The sequence below is a fragment of the Lepidothrix coronata genome, unplaced genomic scaffold (genome assembly GCF_001604755.1).
Source record: "Lepidothrix coronata isolate B3197 unplaced genomic scaffold, Lepidothrix_coronata-1.0 Scaffold5, whole genome shotgun sequence".
Taxonomy (NCBI): domain Eukaryota; kingdom Metazoa; phylum Chordata; class Aves; order Passeriformes; family Pipridae; genus Lepidothrix; species Lepidothrix coronata.
This window is the reverse complement of record NW_016690185.1, coordinates 8576464-8598423: the sequence shown is the minus strand read 5'-3', so window position 1 is coordinate 8598423 and position 21960 is coordinate 8576464. Positions and strand designations below refer to the sequence as shown.

Here is a 21960-nt window from a genome sequence, read left to right as displayed (position 1 = left end):
AAGTAGTACTCTTTTCTTCAGGTTACCAACCTTTTTCACTTGTTTTATTATTAATTTCCCCTTCTCTCTTACTACAGTTACAAGAATTTTGTTCTGTAAAACAGACTTTTTCTCGTGATCCTTTTTTTTTTACATTTCTTCCCTAATACAAATACATGTAAATTCCTCAAGTAAAAAATCAACTCCACCCTTATCCGTGTTTGTCCAAGTTTTTCTCCCACACTCCACCCCAGATGATTTCAAGCCGGTTTTGGAGCTACTTTTCTCCACTTCTTTTAAAGTTTTACTCCCATCTTGTATTCTGTCCTTTGCACACAGCTGGAACTTCAGTCAGATCACCTCTTTCTGTTCAAATTTAGGCAAACACAGTCCTCTCTCTGGTCATCCAGACAACTTGCATGCATTTACTGCTTTCTTTTTCCTGAACTGTTTGCCATGCTGGCCTCTTCTGCCTCCCCTGCAGGTGCTCACCATCCTCCTCTCATCATTCTTCTCTTTTCTTGATGCTTCTCCCTCCAGCATGCTGCTGGAGTCCAATGACCAGTAATCTCTGCCTTTTATTTTTCTCCACCTCCTGTAAACTGGGTAATTGCACTCACAAACACAAATTCTGCTGTCGTTGGCTCTCTGAGGTGTCACGGATTACCTGGCTTGTGCTCATTCTGCTCCTCCTATACAAACTTAAATCTCAGCTTGTCTCTGTGATATTTACCCGTGGATAATTAACCTTCAGTTCCAGTTCTGCATGGCTAACATCAGAATTCTCAGTTGCTCCTCCCTAACCTTCTCTGCTGCCCCTCATAGTGAACTCGTGTCCTCAAGTCTGCCTATCACTTAAGGATATAAGTTTGATGTCAACTTTGGTGTGGGCTGTGCATGATTTAATTTTTGGAGATTATTTTTGCATATTGAAGAAGAAGACTCTAACTGTTGACAGAGCTATAACATTTAACCAGGGCTCCCAGTGTCAAACACCACAATTGTTCCCATTTTATTTTTCAACTCACCAAATATAGAGTTAAGCTTCAGGGATCAGCTCTTTGCCTATGTTACTCTTCTCTGCATCCTTCTACTGATTTAACTTTCTATATTACATCAAGTATAAACTAAATCTTTTTACATTTAAAGCGTTTTGTAGATACTCAACATCAATCTCTCCTCCTTCCAGGTCTAAAAGCTAAATTCTGCCCCCGTGCCACCAGCTTGACCTCCATACTTGTAGAATTTTCAAACACTGTCTTTCCTTGTTAGAGTGTCTTCATAAACAATTCTCTCATTATTTTTCCTAAAACTGTTCTTTGCTCTGTTGGGAATAATTAGGTTGCCAATACCCTTATACTCCTGTCTACTTCAGTGAGTAATATTTGCTCCTAGTTTCTTTGTGCCCAATTTCTGCCTGCGCCCTTCAGTTGTCTGTTGTCTAATACACAGATTGCAAGCTCCAAGAAACAGGACTGGCATTCACACATATAAAATGCTTGACATTATGGTAGTCCTTAAATATATTCATGAATCTAAAGCACTAAAGTAATATAAAAAAAAATTACAATTACCCATGCTAGAGATGATACCATTTAAAAAGAACTAATGACCAGGGAAGTGTACTGTGATGGTTTCACTCTAGGCCTTCCTGGAGACCAGTTTGTAAACAGGAAGGAACTAGGAAAGTGATCACGGAAGTATTCCATGCTATTCCTTTACGTAACCTGAGGTATAAATAAAACCAGCAGGAGGGACCTCACTCTCTTCCTTTCCGGCGAGGTTGGAGAACGGTGGGTCCCAGTCTCGGTCTGGCTTATCTGGAGCTGAGGCCTACAGTGACTGCTGTTATCTGCCACGCGCGGGGGGAGAGTGCTGGGCTGTGTTGAGCCATCCTGCTTGTTCAAAGGGAAGTGGTGAGATTTTGCTAATTTACCTTCAGTTGGCTGGTTGACTTGTTCGGTCTTTGCCCCTTTTTGTCCTTCTCCCTTCTCCCTCCCCCTCTTCCCTTTTTGGGGAACTGTTTGGGATTTCTGGAGTTGTAGTGTATAGTATTCTCATTGTATATATCTGTCTCATATGTAAAATATATATATATATGTATTTTTGCTATAGCTTTGGCTGCTTAAGTCGTTTTTTTCTCTTCCCTCTCTGGGAAGCAGGTCCTTGTTGTTGAGTTTCGGGGACTTGGCGGGAAGCCAGCTCAAAACTTGCACATGTACGTGCATGTTCACATGGATGCTTATTGCACATGCATGTCATGATTGGATGTATTTCCCACGTGGTATAGCAGTGAGAGAATATGTAGTGTACATGCACTGCATCTGACATACAAGGTCTTAAATTTATATACACTGGCTCCAGAGGCCAAAGATTTGGCTCCCTGCACTCAGGCTTCGGAAGTGCTGTGATTAAGCTTCAACACCACAGCAAGGCACTCCACTGCAGGTGTAGCTGGGAGGAAGGAGAGATGTCAAATTACAGCTTATAACACCACTGGAGGCACTGTTGGTGCAGAAGTCAGTATGTGAGGCAAGACAGAGCTGTGCACAAATACTAAAAACTAGTAGCTAAAAACTGGCCACATCGAGTGAAAAAAAAATAAAAATGGAGGGAAGTAAATTAGGTTTGGTTTTAATAAGTTTGGAAATGACATATGGGGACAAAATATAAAAGAACATATGGGGACACCCTTGTTCTTGCACTTTTGCCAGTATCCTGCTACCTACCTCTCTATTTGGTGAAGACATTTCCAAACGATTTAGTGCTGCTGCCTTTTTATGCTGTGAGCATGGCCTGGTGGCTGTTCCACAATATAGCACACAGGAGGAGGTTTGCTTGAATGCAATCTCCATAAAGTTTGTTTACAATGATAATCAAATATTATTGGTCTTTGTGCTGAGTACACAGTGATTTAGGCTCTCAAAAGAGCATAAAGCCAAACATTGGGGCAGCATGGGGAAGGAGGCATATGCCAGAACATGGGGTTGTGCCCTTCCTGCTGTCACAGGAGGATTCAGAAACAGTGTAAGGACTTGGACACAAGGTCCAGTTCTTGCAGTGCAATGAACAGCATTTTTGCCAAACAGCCAGTAATGTAGGGCCTGTAAGTGCTCTTAGCTAATCAATTTGCAAGGTGAATAATAAAACCTCAGATTTTTAAACTGTCACATCATGGCATTTCTGAGCTCTACAATGGCCGTAGAAGCAGCAAAGGGAAACCCCTACACAAATTTTGATGCAGTTTCTCAGGTCAGATCCTGCCCCCCTGCCCCTATTTTCATGACGTTTACTTAAGTAATAATCAAAATTATTCTGTAATTTTTCGCTTCACAAGGGCTTTTCCTTCAGCTTCTTCTCCTCTTATCATGTTTCTTGTTGGATAAGACCCTGCATCATCTTCTTCTGTCTCTTTTTCTGCTGGTCCCCCCGGCTAATTCTTTGATCGGTCCTTCTGAGACAAGACATGAGACTGGGGAATTATGCAGGTTTGTGAAACCTGATGAGCATGACCTGGTGTTACTGCCCTTATAGAGGTACTGACAGGGATCTCTGCTTGTTACTCCCTATAATTAGGACCAAGCAGGGATGCAGATATTGCATTCAAGGTGAGCCCAGCTCATGGTTGTACTCAGCAGAAAATAGTAAGATGAATGGTGCTGAGGTTCCAGAAATTAGACTAGTCAAAAATTAGAACGAGTCAAGTTCCCAGGTGGAGAAGGGGTCTGGTCGGGGGCATGATATGCTCTGGAGCAATGACTTGGCAAGGCAGGGCTGCCCAACAGCAGGAACCATGTTGAAGAGGTTGGAACCAAGGCTGCTCATGGCTTAGCAGAACTAAGATGAGATGAAAGTAGCCAGGAGTACCCAAGCAAGGGCTGGGAGGCATGGAGTCTGCAGTAGCTGAAGGCAGAAACAGGACCACGGACAAGGCAAGCAGGAATAAGAAGCAGAGGCCAGGAGGAAATGGCTGGAGCATAGCTGCAGCAATGAGAAATACAAGACTGAAACGGTCAGCACTGCATTTTATAGCTGAGAAATACAGCAAGCCACCTGTCAAGCCTGTACACCTGGAAACAGGGTTGCTGCTTGACCCCTGCAAGGCTTTGCAAGGCTTGTCCAGACTTGCAGCAGGGCTTGTCTGATGCTCAGTAAAGAGCTTTTAAAAGACCTCCACTCAGCTAAAAGAACAATATTAGTCTGAGCAATATATTATTTTTCTGAACTGGACAGACCTGGACATTGCTGATAATAGCCATTTGCTTTCAAATTTTCATGCTTGAGTGCTGAGCAAAAAAATATAGCCCTGCAATATAGCTTTTGAGTGACAATCATTCTGAAAATTAAAGAAAATGCGGGGTAGACTGAATTATTATAGAAGTTATCAGATGAGTCATTACGAAAAATTGTTCTTAGCCAAATCACTGCTAAGGGCAAGCAATAAAGAGAAGAAAAAGGAAAAAAGGAGGAAAAAGAAAATGCCTGGGGCAGTGGCCTCCAAGTGTGACTGCCACACTCATAAATTAGAAAAAGAGTCATTAGTAGGTGCAACAAAGTGGAGAAATAAGGCCCAAATCTATGAAAGTTAGCAATCCAATGCTAATGAAGACTTATCTAGACATTTGAAAGGAAAAGTAATAAGGAAAACTTTAACAGGAGCCATGCTGATAAAAATAATTCAGTACGAATTAAAGTTCATGTCATGTAGGAAACTGCGAGGAGCTCGTGTTGACTGCCTCAGAGGGAAGAACACTAAGGCTGTGGGCAGGTATCCTTCTCAGGGCCACTGGAAATCCTAATGAGTCTGATCCACTCACAGCAGCTCATAACCACTCCCGTCTCAGACTCCGTTATCTGTCAGTCTGTAGTGAGCCCGGATGGCCAGGACCTGCCATGCTCCATCCGCTAATTTGGGCTGAAACCCTAAGAACGCAGCCAGCTGCCCTCGGAGGGTGGGACACCAGGGTGGGGAAGGGGGCTTGCAGCTCCACATGGCCACCTGCCTGATTTCTGTGAGGTCCAAGCTGCCTGCCCCTCCAGAGCTCTGACCGAGCGCAGAAGGAGACGCTCCCTGTTGAGGGGCCTGCCTTCAAAGCCTGCCCTGCACGTTCACTGCAAAGTAGCAGGCAATGACTGATGTCGAAATGGAGTCTGCCACCAGCATCAAAACAAAACACGCCTGAAAACATTTTCTGCGCAATTTTCAACTTGTGAAGAGTTTCAGATTTTGCTATTTTTTCCTGATTTTGAATATGAGCTTTATTTATTTTTCAATGTCAAAATATTTCCATGGCCAGGAAGATTCCCTGTTCTGCTACAACAACCACCTGAACATCTCTTCAAATGATCTGTAGCTTCTATTGTCAGAACCATCACTAGATACTACCTCATTTCTGCTACCAGCTTGACACAGCTGTGTGTGACATTGTTTCATGGTCTGAATGCCTTTGTGTTCCTCTCCTGAAACTAATAATTCATGATGAGTAATATTTTCAAACTGGTTTGGTATTACACGAATCTTTCTTTGAAAAAAAAAAAGAGATATGAACTGTTCATTCCCTTTTGACATGTGCAGATCTTTTCCAACATTTCTGAAATGTCATTCTTGAAAAGATCAAAATTTTGTGGTGAAGAATTAAAAAAAATTGTGTAAGGTAGGTATATCTCCTTGGCTGTTTCAATGCATTGATTATTATTAAGCACTATCCCATTGTGATCGGTTGATGGAATGGAAATGTTACTTCCTTCAAGTTTACATTATATTATTTAGATAATTTTTAAACTTGAAGTTGACAGTCCCCACAGGAGGCAGCGATGGATACAAGGGGAGTGGCAGGGAAGACAAGTGAGGGAGAAGGGAAATTATCATAGATGAAGCCAGCAACATCACCATTTTCCCTTATATGATTTTATTTATATATTTGTCTCATACCACAATCCTGTCTCCTAGGGATTCTTTGAACATCAACTTCATTAGTTACGAAGGCAGCAATCCATAACCAATTTTCTTTTCATGTCAAACTTGTTCATGTATAAACCCAGCCCTTTTGTCAGAAACATTTGCAATTAATCCCACAAACAAAGAAAATGCAAATCATACAGTCTACCCTAAGCAACCCTTCTGACTCAAGGCCCTGACCACCATCTATTACACACTAAAATGAATTGAAATTCCCACTTTGAGTCTAACCTAATTTTCTAGTGATAATAAGCATGGATTCCCAGAAGCATTCTATGCATCTAGATAGTAATATCCTAATTTCCTTTCCTGGTAAATGTTTTAAATAAGATTTTAGCACCAAAGGAAATTAACCTTTAAATTAATTGTAATTATAAAATGCCATCACTGATTTTGTCTTCAGACTAATTACTTGCTATTATTTAAACAAACTGCACCTCCTTGGAGCTTTTAAGTTTGTTTCACTCTGCAGTGCAGTGACAAATGATCACAGACCAGTCTCTGTAATGTCTGCCAAGCCCCGTGACACCTTGGACTGCTCAGGTCCATTTGCATCTCAAAAACAGATGGTTTCACTTGTCATATCTTCCCACCATAGGCTTTCTCCCCTGCGCCTCAGCCTTGCACTCTGCAGCTCAGACATTTTCAGCCTGTGCCTTGGTGAGCACACCTTGGTGGGATGGGGAGCGTCTGTGCTCTGTGCTGAGGAGAATGAGACGCTCAACACCAGCCTTCTGCTCTGTGAGAGGTCCCCTCCAAGACTGGATATGACTGGAAATAATAACACAGGAACAATCTATTGATATCTTGAAAAGATTGATGTTGTACAGGCACCTCAGGGAATATTCTAAATATTCCTGCTCTCCAAGGCAGCCCTCTTTAGGATGATAAGCATGAGGTAGTACCATGGGATTTCAAATACTTCTCTCTCTCCATGCTCCTATCAGCATCCTGACAGCCAAAGGCATCCCATTTTAATCCCTTTGGTTTACTTAGTTCAGGTAGCAGTCACCACACTAAATGAAACAAGTCATCAGAAAAGGCTTCTAATTTAGCCACAGGCTGTAAATTGGAGAGTTCAGCTGAACAAAAACAAGCTTTAGCTTCAACTTTTGTAGTGTGTTCATTGCATTCATTAATGGCCTATTTAACAATTTGGAGAACAACTTTGTTTTAAAGAGTGGCTTGTATTTGTTCCTACTATTATTTGCTGCTGTTCTGCCTCTGCAGGCTGCTTAGGTTGTCTCTAGCACTAACCAAACAAGTCAGACCAGTGATTCACCCTTTTGTGAGAGAGGTGTCTACCCCAGATAGGGCAAATTATTCTTTGGAGTTTCATCCATGCCTCCATTGACTGTGGTGGAAATTCTGATTCTTATTTTAAGCTGCAGGCCTAATTACATGTGGCTATAGGAATATGAGATGGATGTCACCTGTAGCAGTAAGGAAAAGGTGAAGACAGAATGACTGGAGTTTTACAGAGAAAGATTCAGGACACATTGCACAAATGGTAGGTGCAAAGCTAACTAAATATATAGCCGAGGTGTTGGATCGCCTTGTGAGGTTGTTTTCTTTAAAACCTTTTTTGATTCAAACATAGGTGGACACTTTCAGGAAGAAAAGACTGCTGTGGGAAACTAAACACAGCAAGACCTCTTCTGACTAAGGAAGTTCATGAACTGCAAATTATTGTCAGGATTTTCCGGGAACCACAAACTTTCTCTGTTCCTCTGTGCCTATATAGCAAATATATAGGGAAATAAGCATCAGAAGTTCATCATTACTGGATATCAAATATGTGGCTGGATAGACCAGGTACCTCCTATCTTGTGTTGTGTTACACAAGTGTAATATAATGCTGCACTTGTAGGGCTGCAACTCACACTGCCACTGTGGTGTCAGCTCTCAAATGGATGGGAAAGAGACCTGTCAGGCTGTCCAGGACAACTTCCAGAGATACATTCAAGTTCAGCCTTGACTGCAGAAAGATGCTTGCAGTCATCTTCAGCCATCTCTCCCAGCCTTAGTTTCAGCTTCTTTCCTGTCTTTCTCCTGTAGTTGTATTGTCAGGATTTACAGCTATATTCACCAGAAAATGTGATGGGAAACAAAGAAGCAGAATTAATAATTGACTGTTTGCTACCAGTTTCTCTTTGTCTTTGTTTTAGAGATTTTTAAGCTGGGATGGAAGCTGAGGTATTAGTTCTCTGTAATGTCTCACTAAGTAGATTGTGAAAAGCATTTGGCACAGAGATAAAGTGATACCTGAGCATATTCTGCACTTCAATGGTGCCTTTCATCCCAGAAGCTCAAAGTTATGAAGCAACACGCCTGTGAGTTTGTCCCTGTCATTATTTCTCATTTTAAATATGGGAAACGGAAGTATAGAGAGGTTAAATAGCCTGCTCAAAGGGGAAAGACTGACTGTAACAGAGATAAAAAGAAAATGTTTGACAAAATTTCACATCTCTCACACCTAATGTATTTAATATTGTCTTTTTGAAAAAGTCTCTGTCATCACCTTCATACTTCCCAGGTCAGGCCTAGGATCCCAGAGTGAATTATTGTTTGGCACCGAGTTTATTGGCACATAACTGCACATAATACTGTATTGCTCACCATTAGATATTTCCTATTAGGGTATTACAGTCATCCTCAACATTTTCAGGAATTCAGGTGGGATCTTGTATTCAAGTTTTTATGAGGGAGGGGGGAGGAGTGAAATAATTTCACAGGTTATCTAGACCTTTACTTCTGTACCAGGCATCCCAAAAGGCTGGGCTCAAGGGACTATGCAGCAAAAATCTGCTTAATCCAGTTGCGATTTCTTTGGCTTTGCAATTTAACAGGAAACAATGCCAGGAGAAAAGAAGATAATGTATGTGCAAGTTGGATCCCTGCTAGCATGAGATAGTGCAAAGGTTGTACCTCCTGGTACTTGGGGAACAGTCAGAAGGGCCATATTTGTTCTCTGATTGCCTTGCCATTGTGTTATAGTCGGTAAATGCTATTTCTGCTGCCTCTCTGGGTTGGCAAGGGAGCCTTCTGAATTAGGATTTCACTGTGGGAAACAGACTGAATTGGTGATATTCTCTTGGCTGGGGTTCCTTTCCATTCAAAGCTGTCCCTCTAGTAGACAATCCAGTCCCCTTTCCCTCAACAGAACCTGCAAGGCAAGTGCAGAATTCCCACTTCGGTAACCTAGGTTTCTTTCTTAATTTCTTACAAACAAAAAGCCCTGGGAGAATGCTGTTTTATTGCTTACATTGCAGTGTTTTCCACCAAATGTCTGTATAGTTAATAAAGTTTTCAAAAATACATTGGATTTTCTTTTAGTAAGGCAGTAGCAACTTATAGCAGGGAACTAAATTGCTAGTGAGGAAATGCACATTAAAGGAACATTTTGATGTTATTAAAAATAATGTGCAGCCTTTGAAAAATGCAGGCCTAATATGATTTTGGAAGACAAATGAAGAGCTCCAATAAGTTTACAGCCATTGAGTGCCTCCAAGTAATCATTGTTCCTGACATTTTTATGTTTCATTTTTAATTGCTGCAACTAATAATGCTAATGAGGTAAGACTGGCCACGGCCTAGGCATACCAGTAACAATGGTGAAGGGGAAAATATGGAATTGGCAGCAGTCCTGCTGGGCACCTGTCTTCCCTCGTTTTTCCCAGATAAAGACCTGAGGCACTCCAAGCCTCAGAGTTCCTCCTCCCTACACAGCCACAGGGAAAATGATGCAGAAGGGACCTTTGGGAGTGACAAACCTTCTCTGAGAGAAGTAGCCATGGAAAATCCATGGCTTGTCTTCCCCTTGGAGATGAGTGCTGCTGTTCGACTCTGGTGGACCCAATGTTGTAGCACTTCTGGGACTGTACCAGGAGGAAAAGCAGTTTCATCTTTAGTCCTTGGTGCAGAATTAACCCAAAGCAGATAGTTCTCCTGAAAGATAGCACAGACTTGAGCTTTGATTTGGGGGAACTGAGGCTGGATTTATTTGGTGTGTGAGTAATTAAAACCTCTAGACTTGCTGTTTCAGCCCTAGTTCTGACCCTGGTTTGATCACTGTATTGTTCCATTCCTAATCCTTTGGTGAGGTTAGAGCAGGTTAATCTTAGTGAAATGTTTGCTTAATTCTACCCTCGCTCATTTGTTCTCTCAATAAAATCTGCATAAAGAATGGAGAAATAATAATTCTTTCAGCTTGTTCCAATTATTTTGAGAGCAAAGCTAATTCAGCTGAAGCAACTTAAGAGCAACTTGACTCCGTTTCCACAGTTGAGGCTCTGTGCCAACAGAAGATGAGACACCTTCTATACTCCAGAGCAGTGTCGATATCTTCCTCTGGTTAAAATCTGGAACGTGCCCACGTTTGACTTTTACATGGCTTTTTCTCTAGTCTTATGCCTTGCTGCTTACACCTGCCAAGTTCAATGTTTCTCCGTCTTTTGCTCCTCTTTTGGACTGCTGTTGTTCCCATGGCCCATTACCAAAGCAGAAGAAATGAAATTGAGTGTATGGGCATTTACTGGGTACATCGTGAGAAGCAAAAGGATTTTTCTATTGTCTCTGTCTCATCAGAAAGCACTTGTGGCTTAGTGACACTTTAGTATGATCCAATATGGTTATCCTTGAGGTTCTCTGTGGTTGCCAATGAGGCATCACATTTTTACACACATGAGTGGTTCTGAAAAACAGAGATGTAGATTTTTCCTGTGATGTCTGTGAATATAGAGGTGGGTAAGAAGATGGCAGTGTTCCTCTGTTGTCCTTCACAAACAACTTCAGTGCTGGGAAAGCATGGAATGGTGTGGCAGAGTTTCTTTCTGGTGACTGGTTGTTACCAGAGGATCTTTCACAGCTGACACAGGACAAAGAGGGAACACCAACTGCCAAACTGAATGGAAGCACAAGCCCAGCCTAACCCCTTACCAGGTATGGATGCTAGGCAGGGGCTGGTGGGTAACAGTGCTTTTTTCTCCTGTGCTGGATACTCAGCAAGTTTGGAGGAGGGAGTACACTGTGGGCAAGGGGGCTCCTTCATCCCTCTTGCTCCCCAGCAACAGGCAGGGATGAGGAACTGGAAAAGTGGAAGAAGAGACTATGGAAAGAGAAACACAGCTAGGGGATCTGAAGTAATCTCAGATCAAAGAATTGCCTATGCAGGAAGCTCAATAAATAGCTCTGGGACATATTCCACTTATCCTGAAAGCTTTTCTCCTTAGCACTCCCTTGGTCTGCATGAGATGACCCCATCTGCGAATGTATGGAGAAAGTCACGCTTAGGCATCTTCCTCTGGAGTAAAAATATTGAATGACATGACATCCACAAGGGATAAAATCTTCTAAGAAGAGCATGATAGATGGATGTGTTGCCAAAAGGAATGGAAAGGAAGGGATAGAAAAGGAGAGAAAATGTATCGAAGGAAATAAAAGAATTTTAAATTAAACCTGAGTGGAGAGTGTTTGTATGGACTGCAGGCCCTGGCTGTCACAGCGAACACTTGTCTGAGCAGAGAGAGAACTAGAATAGTTCTTAGTCTCTGCAACATGATACCTCTCAGTAGAAACTAAGGCTTTAATTTTATGATACCTTGAGGGGCCAAATCCAATCTGAGCATTATTATAGTGTTGGCACAACTCAGTCACGGAAGTTCCCTTTTTCTCTTTTTTGCCAGCCAAGCTTCCAAGCCTCACCAGGGGGAAAGCTGCAGTGCCTGAGCTTGTTCTGGCTTTATTGTGCTGGTTGGGGGTTCACCCTGGTACCTCAGAGAGATGCTCACAGGTGGGTAAGACGGCTCTTTGACTGGACAAGGAGACCTAGCTGAGGTTTACTAACAGAGTAATAAAAGCCTCAAAATAGTCAAGGTGATGGCAAGAAAAGGTTCAAAGAAGCATGACAATCTGTGGATCTGGAACAACAGGGAGCTCCTGCCACAGTGAGAAGAAAACAATACCATATTGGCTGCGGCACTTTGCTGCCAGGAATGCTGCTTTACAGACCGTGGGAGAAACCTCTCAAATGTGCTCTGACTTCTGCACTTGTTTGGTGAGCCAAGACTCAAGCTCCTTCCTTGGTTTTTACTTATATCATGCCCTAAAGCATCACAGAAGAGTGGAAAAAAGATTTAAGCCCTTAGAAGAGAGGACAGGATAGTATCAAATGGGATTTCAATTCGGGCGGCAAGGAATAGCTCTCCTCCAGCCCCGTGGATAGTGAATGCACTTAATGGGAAAGCAAGAGAAAGCACATATGACAGAGTCCTTCCCTAAACAGACAAGTCTATTTGTGACATACCCCTGATCCACATATCTGTCCCAAACCCTTTTTACTCTTTATACATTCCTCACATCCACAGAAACACAAAAACAACTGAAATGAGCATAGTCAGAACGACCTCCAAAGTGTGGTGGTTTGATTTCAGCACTAAATCTCCCCTTGATGATTCACAGCGACACTGTATTGCCAATAGATTATAGGGTTGCAGCTATTTTCCACGCAGGAGAACACACAAAGGAACCCCCGCCAGCCCTTGCAGTGCTCTCAATCAAATAAAACCCCTTTAGCTTCCTGTTGCAGAGCTCTCTCTAGGATTCATGTATATTTTATCAAAGTTACACGCAGTTCTGATACTTGTTTCTAAAGCGCTTCAGTATGAATCCCAAGATATACTGAAATGCTGCAGTGGCCCATTTAAAAAAAAATCAAGGTTAGAGTAGAGAGAAAAAATGAAATGCCTTGACTCTATAGCATGCAATAAGAGCAAATTCTGCTCAACAGGCTTCTACTGATATAAATAAGCAGAAGAAACATGAACATATATCTCTATGAAATCATTTCACTCCTCTTAATTGTACCCTGAGAGCAGTAAGAACGAAGAGGAACTCCACTGTTTCACCTCTCATAAGTGAAGGTTCTGCAGTGATCTAAAGCTATTTTTTTGCCAGAAGTGTTTTTACGGGCCAACGCACATGTCAACACAGGAGACCTATAACCTCAGTGGTAAGCAATTACTCTGAAAATAGTTAATAACAATCTGAAGTAAGGAAAAAACCCCAAACTTATATTCACCAACTGGTATTTTTTTGTTCTTTTTTTTTTTTTATGTCTTAAGCTAAACTGGGAGATAAAGAATTGCAATGATCTTTTCAAAAGGAAGGAGTATGTTTATTAAATTTTTAAACAGCATTTCTTGACTCCTTTGTCCTTCAGACATTTCCAAATTTTAGACCAAGGAAGATGGACAGAAAACATGTTCTGGCTACGGTGTAATAAGGCATTTAGTTTGAAGTCAGCAGGAACCAGCATAGTGGAGGGGTGATTTAAATATAAAAAAAGTATTCATTTTGTATGCAATAAAGCTTTAGTACTTACAGCTGTCCTCTTCTTCAGTAATACACTTCACAACATAACAGGCATAGATGAAGCCTGCCAGCTGAAACAGAATGTAATAGCATTAGATGTCAGACAAATACAACAGAAAAACAAGAGATGGCTTTAGAAAAGCAACAACAGAAACAGAAACAAAATTCAACAGACTGTCTTTGATGAGGTATAAACATAATTCTCTACAACAGTTTAGTAATTTTAATTGGAACAAGTCAGGAGAATTTTGCATCTTTCTTGAATATCACATCCTTCAATAAAACTTCCAAAAATTGACCAAAATTTTTCCAATAACTAATAAACTTCTTTTTAATTATTGAAAACTAGAAAAGCAAATGAGTGGTTGGATCAATGGGCTTTTAGCCACTGATAATGTAAAGATTTCTGTCAAAATCAGATTTGTTATCTGACAAAACCTGGCTCTCTAGCAGAACTTTTTTTAAAGTCAGAACCTTGCCAACTAAACAAAGGACAAATTCAGTGCACTTGTAAACCAGCTTTATAGTGATATTTTATCACTTGAAATTATGGCTGTGGATTAATGGGACTAGTTCCTATATCTGCAATAGTCCCCAAGCCTCAAGACATATCTTCCACTTTGGATAGGTCTGGATGTGTTTACATCAGCATCGCACACGACAGCTGCAAAATTTGTATCTTGTTCCTTTCAATCTTCTCTGAAGAGCATGCCCAGAATTGAACTGTAAGCAGAAGCAATTGGATTTAAAGAAAATGAAAATCTCAAGCAGTTATTGAAGTGTCACCTGAAAAAAATAATACAAAAAGAATAAATGGCCAAAATCACACATCCAACAGGCCAGGTATCATATAAGTCCTCTGCTAGTCCCTCGAACAAGTTCTGTCATTGCCAAAGAGTCACACCAGAAGTAACAGAACAAATACTGGAGCAGCAACGCGAGCCATGTGTTCCATGCTTTACACAACTTCCTTAACATCTAGATCTGGAGAGTTTTCTCTACTAAATAATAATAAATAATTTTTCACCCTTTAGCTCATTGCAGAAATTTGCACAGTAAGATGTCAAAAGAATTCAAGTTGTTTGGTCTCTTTGTAGTGAAAAGTGAGCCATGCTCTCGAAATCTATTATTCTGCACAGGTCATCTCACAGAGATATTTTCATGAGCTGCAAGCCCATCAGTACACTTTGGGAATTCGTTCTTTATACAGATAATAAAAATACCTAGATGCTCCAACCAGGACAGAACTCTCTTTGTGCATGGTACAAACCCCATAATCTCTGGCTGAGGGAGATGATGCTCTAATTTCAATTTGAGTAATCAGTGGGTTGGAGAGTAGAAAAAGTGAAATCTGAGAAACCGTTATGAATGCTGGTTAGTGAAAATGGATTTTTTTTTTTTCATTAATCCAAGGCACATGTACAATCACTGCAATACTGTGGGTTCTTAGAACCTTTAATATTATACAAATTAAATGCAAACAAATCCATTATATTTCCTAGTACATTCATACCTGAGGCAGTGACTGTGCCTAGTGTACTCCAGGTCTTACACAGATATTCCTGGAAATTCTGTCAGTTTTCTATATAGAAAGCTTCCCATACCCACAAATGCTAGCTTCTAACACACGTATGGGTGAGAGATGGCTAAAGGGAAAAAAAAAGGTCAGCCTCAAGGCTTTTCTGAAGAGATCAAGACTTGATTTGGAGATCACATTGTAGCCAGCACAGATATTGTCTGCTAACTGCTTAAGTTCCATTTGGGAGCCCAGAAGCTGCATTACAACAGAACTAAACCATTAATTTTGTCATTTATTATAAATCTGCCTTATAGTGCTGCTGGGAAGATTTTACACCTGGGAAGGATGAAATATTCACTACTGGACACAAAGAACTCACTGTACCAAGAACAGTGGCATTCAGCTAATATCAGCATTTCATGTCTGTTTTATTGGATCACTATTCCCTTTCATTTCTTGGCTTCAAGACAGAGGGCTAATTTTCTCCACTGACTTATGCCCTGTATAACCCCATTGACTTCAATGACATTACATGAGGTTTAATTCAGCAACGAAGTAGGCCCAGAAAGGTTGTTCAGAAATGATTCCATTCTTGGATGTGAACCTCGGCTTAATAGTTTCTCTGTTCTCTTTCTACAGACCATCAGATCCCAGATAGTTGAACAGTTGCATCTCTAGTAGGCTGCTATGGTAATCCTTTTCTTGCAATACAGTTCAATACTTTACTATCTTCTAAACCACCACAAATTCACTTATTGTTAACTGAACTTCTCTTACAAAGCACAGCAAACAAATTGTGTGACAAATGATGTTTACAGCTGATCTTCTAATTGTATTCAGTTACATCCCTTAAATCTCTAGGGAACTCCTTGGATATACAAGCAAATCCTACAGCATTTCATCAGATGAGCTTTTTGATTAAACGTGTGCCTTACAACTCAAGTTGTTCTGATCTATGTACAAATGGAAGCTTTTTTCCCATGAGATAATCAGAGTTCATAAAATAAACCTCCCCTTCTTCCACATTTATCTAACCCTTTGCTTGGTACACATAATAATTTTGTTTTAATTTAGATCTCACATTAGTTTTTTCTTTTTTCTCTTTTTTTTGTAATCAAGCAACTTCTTAGTTCTGATCCTGTGACAGCCATTCAGGATTTATCTTCTAATTGCATCAGCAGCAGTGGGCACAAATTCTGAGCTGAGGATAAGAAGCAAAAGTGGCAGCTTTTACTTTGATGATGCTCAATGACCTGAGCCCATGGTGACTAGAGAGACCTCTGGGATAGAGATCAGGAACATGCTTTCTCCCCTGTGGGCTAGGACTTCCCATAGGAAGGGTACTGCTCATCTACACACATAGCAGACATTTCTTGGGGATCAGACACCTAAATTGTTAATGAATTTCTGCAAGGATGAAGGGCTCTCACAAAATTTACCACCTTTGTTGTAGTGCAAAATGCACGTCTTTGACCTTTTGTCTCTAAGAAAAGCACACTGCAATGTACCTATGTACAGCAGGAAAAAAAAAACAAACAAAACTCTTCACTGAACACACTCCTCACCCTGGAGAAGAAGATGAGGGAAAAAAACAAATCAAATGCAAATGATAGAGGTCAGTCACATCACTTAATATATTCCTGGAAAGCCCTCAAACAGCAGCGCTCAGTGCTGTATAAGAATTACACAGAGTCTTCCCAATTCAGTATTTCCAAAAGATTTTTATCTTATGTGAGAAAGAAGGAAATGAGTCTTCAGAGATAAAGAGAAGGAGCCGGACTGTCTCACAAAATCACTTTAGAACTAGGAAATTTAGCTTGAAAACTCTTGCTGCTTTGCATCTCTCGCTATTTTTTTTTTTTTAATTAACCAATCTTTGTTTTTTATAAACCATGCAGTGATAAAAAGAAATAGGTGCAATGAATAGAAGATCAGTTCTGGATCCCAGACCCATCAAGATTAGGTGTCTACATCTGTCCCATTCATATTTTAATGCTACATTATGGGCCTCTAGAGGAGAAGGAACCATTAATAACAACCCTGCTCATTTATACATGTAGTGATTAGTGAATGCATGTTTTCATGAACCTTATTTTCTGCAGCTTGAAAAAATTTGCTCTATACAACTGTCCCTGATATGTCCATATGAGAGTATAAATGAGTACTGCTCTTTGCCTCCACCAGCTCCCTGGGCGTACTTTGAGGGCATCCTGTCGACCCTAATTTTACATACAATGATCTTAAACATTTGGGTTTTTTTATTGGTTGTTTGGGTTTTTTCCCAATCTATAAACATTTTGATAAAACCAACTTTCCTTCTGCCAAGTTAAAAAGAAGAGAAGCAAAAGCCTAAAATAAATAAGCAATAAAACCGCACTACTGAAGCTTTGGTAATAAGATTAATTACAGAATAAAGTTAATGCATTTCATTACCTTATTATAGCCGTATAAGGCCAATAAAAAAGTAGATAGAATAGTCCCCACCCAAGTCAGCAGTGCCCTGTTATGCTGTTAAAGACTCTTAGCAATCCTGAGTTTCTGTGAGTGTATTTCCAGACTTGCTGAAAATATCAAGTGCTGTAATGGAACTTAATCAGAATTAGTATTGATCAAAATCGTGTCTTTTTTCTCACTTCTTTTATGGCGATTAATGTTTTTACCTTTCCCAAATCTTCGCTCGCGAAGACTGGCCATTACCATTACACTACAAATAGCACCAGACTTGGGAAAAAAGCAATTATATAAAAGAGCATCATTCCTGGTCAAGGCCCTCACATTTCCCTCCTCTAAAGCAATGTCTGTGTAGATAACTATTACAAGTTAACTTTATTGAGCTGGAAACCTGAAACAAAAGCGTGACAGGAAGGAGGAAACACAAACTAAAAGTGGGTAAGATCTGAGTGGGATAAGGTAATGAGGAGAACACTTGAGATGAAGATTAATGAGTTAAGGTTTATGGAAATGGTACATAGTCTTGGCTTCATTGAATGAATATGTTTTATTCTATAACCTTACGTGGTCAGGAGAAATAGACCATAGACTTAAAAAACACCAAACCCTTGTGTTTTCCTATGGGAAAATGTTACAGTATCTTCTGAAACAGCTGAGGCTTGTGTATTTACTTTTCATTATTAAGTTTTCTGTTTTAAGACCTAAGCAAAATATGGGCTAGTTCAAGCAATAATAATGCAGAAATACATGGAGATTAATTCTGGTCCTGGGAATGTTATATTGCAAAGGTTGCTGTTACATGTCTACCCGTGTGCAAATTAATCATTTTTCTTGTAGTGGGCTGCACACATAAAGCCTTTGTAATGCTCTGCATTTAAGGAACGGTGTTTCTTTAAAATGGATTTTTGAAGTCTGGAGATATATATATATAGATATCTCCACATTATGAGCAATTCAAGAAATGGAGAATTACTATCTAGAAAGCTTCCAGTGTATTGATTCTCAGAAGAATAATACTCATTATTTAGCAGGAAAGGTGAGGCTGAGACCTTTCTATCAATATCTGTAAATTTAAGTTGGTGTCATGGGGGTTCTAAAGCTGCCCCCTACAAAAACCCTTTCAAGCATGATTTCACTGCCTGAAGCAGTGCCGCATAAGTGAGTGAATATCATTGCTGGAGTTTAATATAAAACTTAAGCTACATTCCATGGAAACTACTCTGTTGAGGTACGCTTTTATTTGTGCTTACATTTAACATTATGAGAACCCTGTCATTTCTCCAAGTTTAGCTATCTTTAATTGTAAAAGGAGGGTTGGAAAACTGTTGGTATAAGGCCAGGTTCCTGATGGGGAATAGACTATGTGGCCTTGCTGTCCTTATTCTACAAAAATAAATATCTATATGCTGGCTGGAAAGAATTTTTCATTAGTATGGCCAAGTAGCTTTATTTTGTGCAATAAAATAATTAATAAAAAAAGACAATGTTAAATTGACATGTCCACAATAGTATTTAGGGAGTAATTGTGAAATTTAAAAGCAAAGTCAACAAAAATGGAAATGTCTTAGGCTGTGTAGTTGTTAAATCATTTTTCTTTCCTTTCTTAAGTTGAAAAGTGCTTGAAAGGTTTGGTGTTTCTTTTTAGCAGACACAATAAAAACATGAATCATCAATACAGATGAGTCTGGGCAAATTGGAAAAGAGGACTGTGATAAAAGTTGCATTTATTTCACCTAGTGCCTCATAATCTTTTTTATATCATCTGTCTAGAAGGTACTTAGCATAAAATGTTTATTTCTCAGCGGACTGTTCAATTTCCTGGAGATTTCCTTTTTGAATAAGCATTTGAAGATCACCATGAAGACCTGCTAGAATGCTTTTGTTTGAAATCCTTCTAGGCTCTTGAGTGCAGTTCTATCTTGTTCAGGACAGCTGTTCCCTTAGCATCTTCCCTGGCAAGCTTTTTCAACTGATGAAGAGACTACAGAGGCGCTGAAAATCACAGCACTGACTTGTCAGAAAAGAGTTGTGCAAACCTTTAACAACAGTAGAAAGCAAGAGATACTTACCTGTTTTGTAGCTGTATTACAGACACTCAGCTTGACCCAAATTTCCAGAAGGTTTAAACTTTAGTGAGAGTTTTCTGCAATTTTGACCTAAAACTTTCTACGAATCTTCCCTCTTCCTAGGTATTTCAATGTGATTTATGCTTCTGATAACCACATGATATTTGGCACTTTTCCATGATTTTGTCTCAAGAGCTAAAGAGTAGAATGCCCCTTTTCCTGCCTCAGACATGAAAGACAGCCTAAAATGCCCCTAAAAGGGGCTACCAACTTACACAAGATGGAACTAGGGATTGCTTATTGCTCACCTCTGTGTTAACTGCACTGCAGAGTATCTTGTAGATTCAGGCTTGGCACTGAACTTCACATTCCTGCTTCCACAGGCAAAATGCCCCAGCCAGGACTCTACTGGATTCCCTCAGGAATTATTAAAGTGTAAGTATACATGTGTCTGTATGTGGGCTTTGCTCTTAAGGGTTTATAGCACAGAAACTTCTATGAAAAGAAACTTTGGAACTTTTACTCTTCTTGTCTTCTGGGAAAGCTTTGGAATGGTTTAATCATCTGGCTTTGGTATCTTACTGCCTTTGGCAGCAGTAGCTTTTCTTATCATTATGTGTAACTGTGTGTCACCTTTTCCAGACAGCCACAGGATTAGGATAAGAAAAATTGGTTCTTTATGCTGCAGATCTAACAAAGCCACAGAATCCTTACAGCCCACCAAATGAATGCCTAGCATTTTAAACTGAACTGTGTTAGAAGAAATAGTTGATTATCAATGCTATGCACTCTTTTGAGGGCAGCAGAAAAAAAAAAGTGTATTTGAAATTTGTGCAGATTGTATAGGGGGAAATATTTTGATGGTACAAGAGAGCTCTGAATTCCTGATAAACAAACACATATGAGTACTTCTGTTCAGTGAAAATTCATCCCTCCATGTTGAAGCACCCATATGGCAAATAAACCTCAATGTTTTGAGTGTGAACTCTGGGCCCTCTGATCTGGCAAACAGAACCATTTAGAGGAGAGTAAGTAGAAGATGAGATGTTGTTGTGTCTGCCAGTTTCTCAGGACTGTGGCAAATCACGAAAACTGTACAAAGTAAAAATTCAGAAAGGAAGCACAGGCAATTTGCTCTTCTCCATCACTATATGTTTGATTAAATTAGGTCATTGCTGTCACATAAGCAAGAGCCAGCAAATTTCATCAGAGGTAAGAGACTTTCCAGTAACAACTGACTCTTTCCCTGTGATGCTATTTGTTTTCCCCGTCATGAATTGCTGTTTATTTGAAGGCTCTGATGATGGTCACAGGGTCAGGAAACTTCATGGAACATGACAGCTTTGGCAGTGCACTGACTTCATGGTCGTGGTCATGTTGTAACAGCCTAATAATGTTCTGATCAAAATGTTCCTACAACAGCTGGTGATGGCTGTGCTGACAAGGCAGATGGATGTATGGTATGCAAAGTGCACAGCACAGCTGATGCAGCCCTTCAGCACCCTGAAGAGTCAAGCTCATTACTTTAACATATAAAAAGAAAAACAAATAAGATATTAGTAGGAACAGCTCTAGATAGTAGGATCTAGATGAATAGGCCTTGAACTTATAAAACCTGAATTTTGACTGATTATCAAAATACAATAATACAATAATTCAGAAGCCCAGTGGGAATTGTAGATTCTTAACAGCAGAAGAGCTGACAGATCTCTTTGGTAGTGCCCTTAGCAGCAGAGCTACCAGGAAGGTGTCTAAGTCAGGTGGAGAGTCTGCCTGTAGAATATGGGAAGGTGGGATACCTGACAGGAAAGCCTCTGTCTCTGGCAATGCATGTAAGGAAGATGAGGAAGAATGAACTTATTTTAATGCAATAATTCCCTCAACCCTCACACTCTGGAGTAAGGAAATAGAGGTATATCAGTGAAAATGCAAAGCAGCATGCATAGGGTGCTCCACATCATTGCACCTCCCTAGGATCCATACGTCTAGCAAATGCATTACTTAGCACAAACATTTTGCTCTAGGTGCACAATATAATAGCATCAAGTGTCAGGGGGGTTTCAAGGTCAATAAAACCTCTTCCTGTGGTATCTAATGTTTAAAGTAACTGAACTCAGCTAATGTTGCAATGCTATTTTTCCTCTCAGCATTAGCCTTCTGCAGGCTTTTTCCACCTTTGTAATCTATAATAAAAGATATGTTTCAGACTACCTTTTCTGTTTGGCAAAATCAACTAAGCAGGCTTCAAAAAGCAAATGCCAAAGTGCTCTGTGGAAACCTTTCCTGCAAAAGAAGAACCACTGGAGAGTTTAAATGAATATCACACCATGCAGCCTAAGCTGGTACGAAGAGAGATTATGCTCCAGAGGCTCCAAGCGGAAGGACAGTTTGAATTCCATGGCCAAAGGCACCTTTCCCCTTAAAGCTCTTCTCCAGAAGGGCAGGGGATCATTCCCTTGTTTATTCAGCATGAAAAATAGTGATCTCCTTGCTTTGAATGGAAATAGCTTGATGGCAGAGATCCCAGTCACCGCCTGGGGTGGCAGAATACATATGAATAAATTCTGCAATATGTGTGACCAAAAAAAAATAATTGAACCTTTTAGCTGAAGATT

The 21960-nt window shown here is 40.2% G+C and overlaps 1 protein-coding gene and 1 long non-coding RNA gene across 4 annotated transcripts in view; one reads left to right on the top strand and one right to left on the bottom strand.

The window, feature by feature from the left end:
• Window positions 1-21960, bottom strand: part of NKAIN2 (Na+/K+ transporting ATPase interacting 2) — a 546586-nt gene that overhangs the window by 11447 nt on the left and 513179 nt on the right. For both annotated transcript variants that reach the window (XR_001877144.1, XM_017829635.1), the window contains exon 5: window positions 13320-13380. Coding sequence is in view for 1 of the 2 variants with exons in the window: in XM_017829635.1 (XP_017685124.1) it covers window positions 13320-13380 (61 nt within the window). In the remaining variant the exon portion in view is untranslated. The remainder of the gene's footprint in view (window positions 1-13319; window positions 13381-21960) is intronic.
• Window positions 1560-7728, top strand: LOC108504530. Of its 2 annotated transcripts, none has more exons than XR_001877161.1 (3): window positions 1560-1895; window positions 7324-7448; window positions 7539-7728. It is a non-coding gene; the product is annotated as an uncharacterized LOC108504530 (long non-coding RNA). The 2 variants fall into 2 exon arrangements; XR_001877160.1 differs by lacking the exon at window positions 1560-1895 and adding an exon at window positions 5487-5633.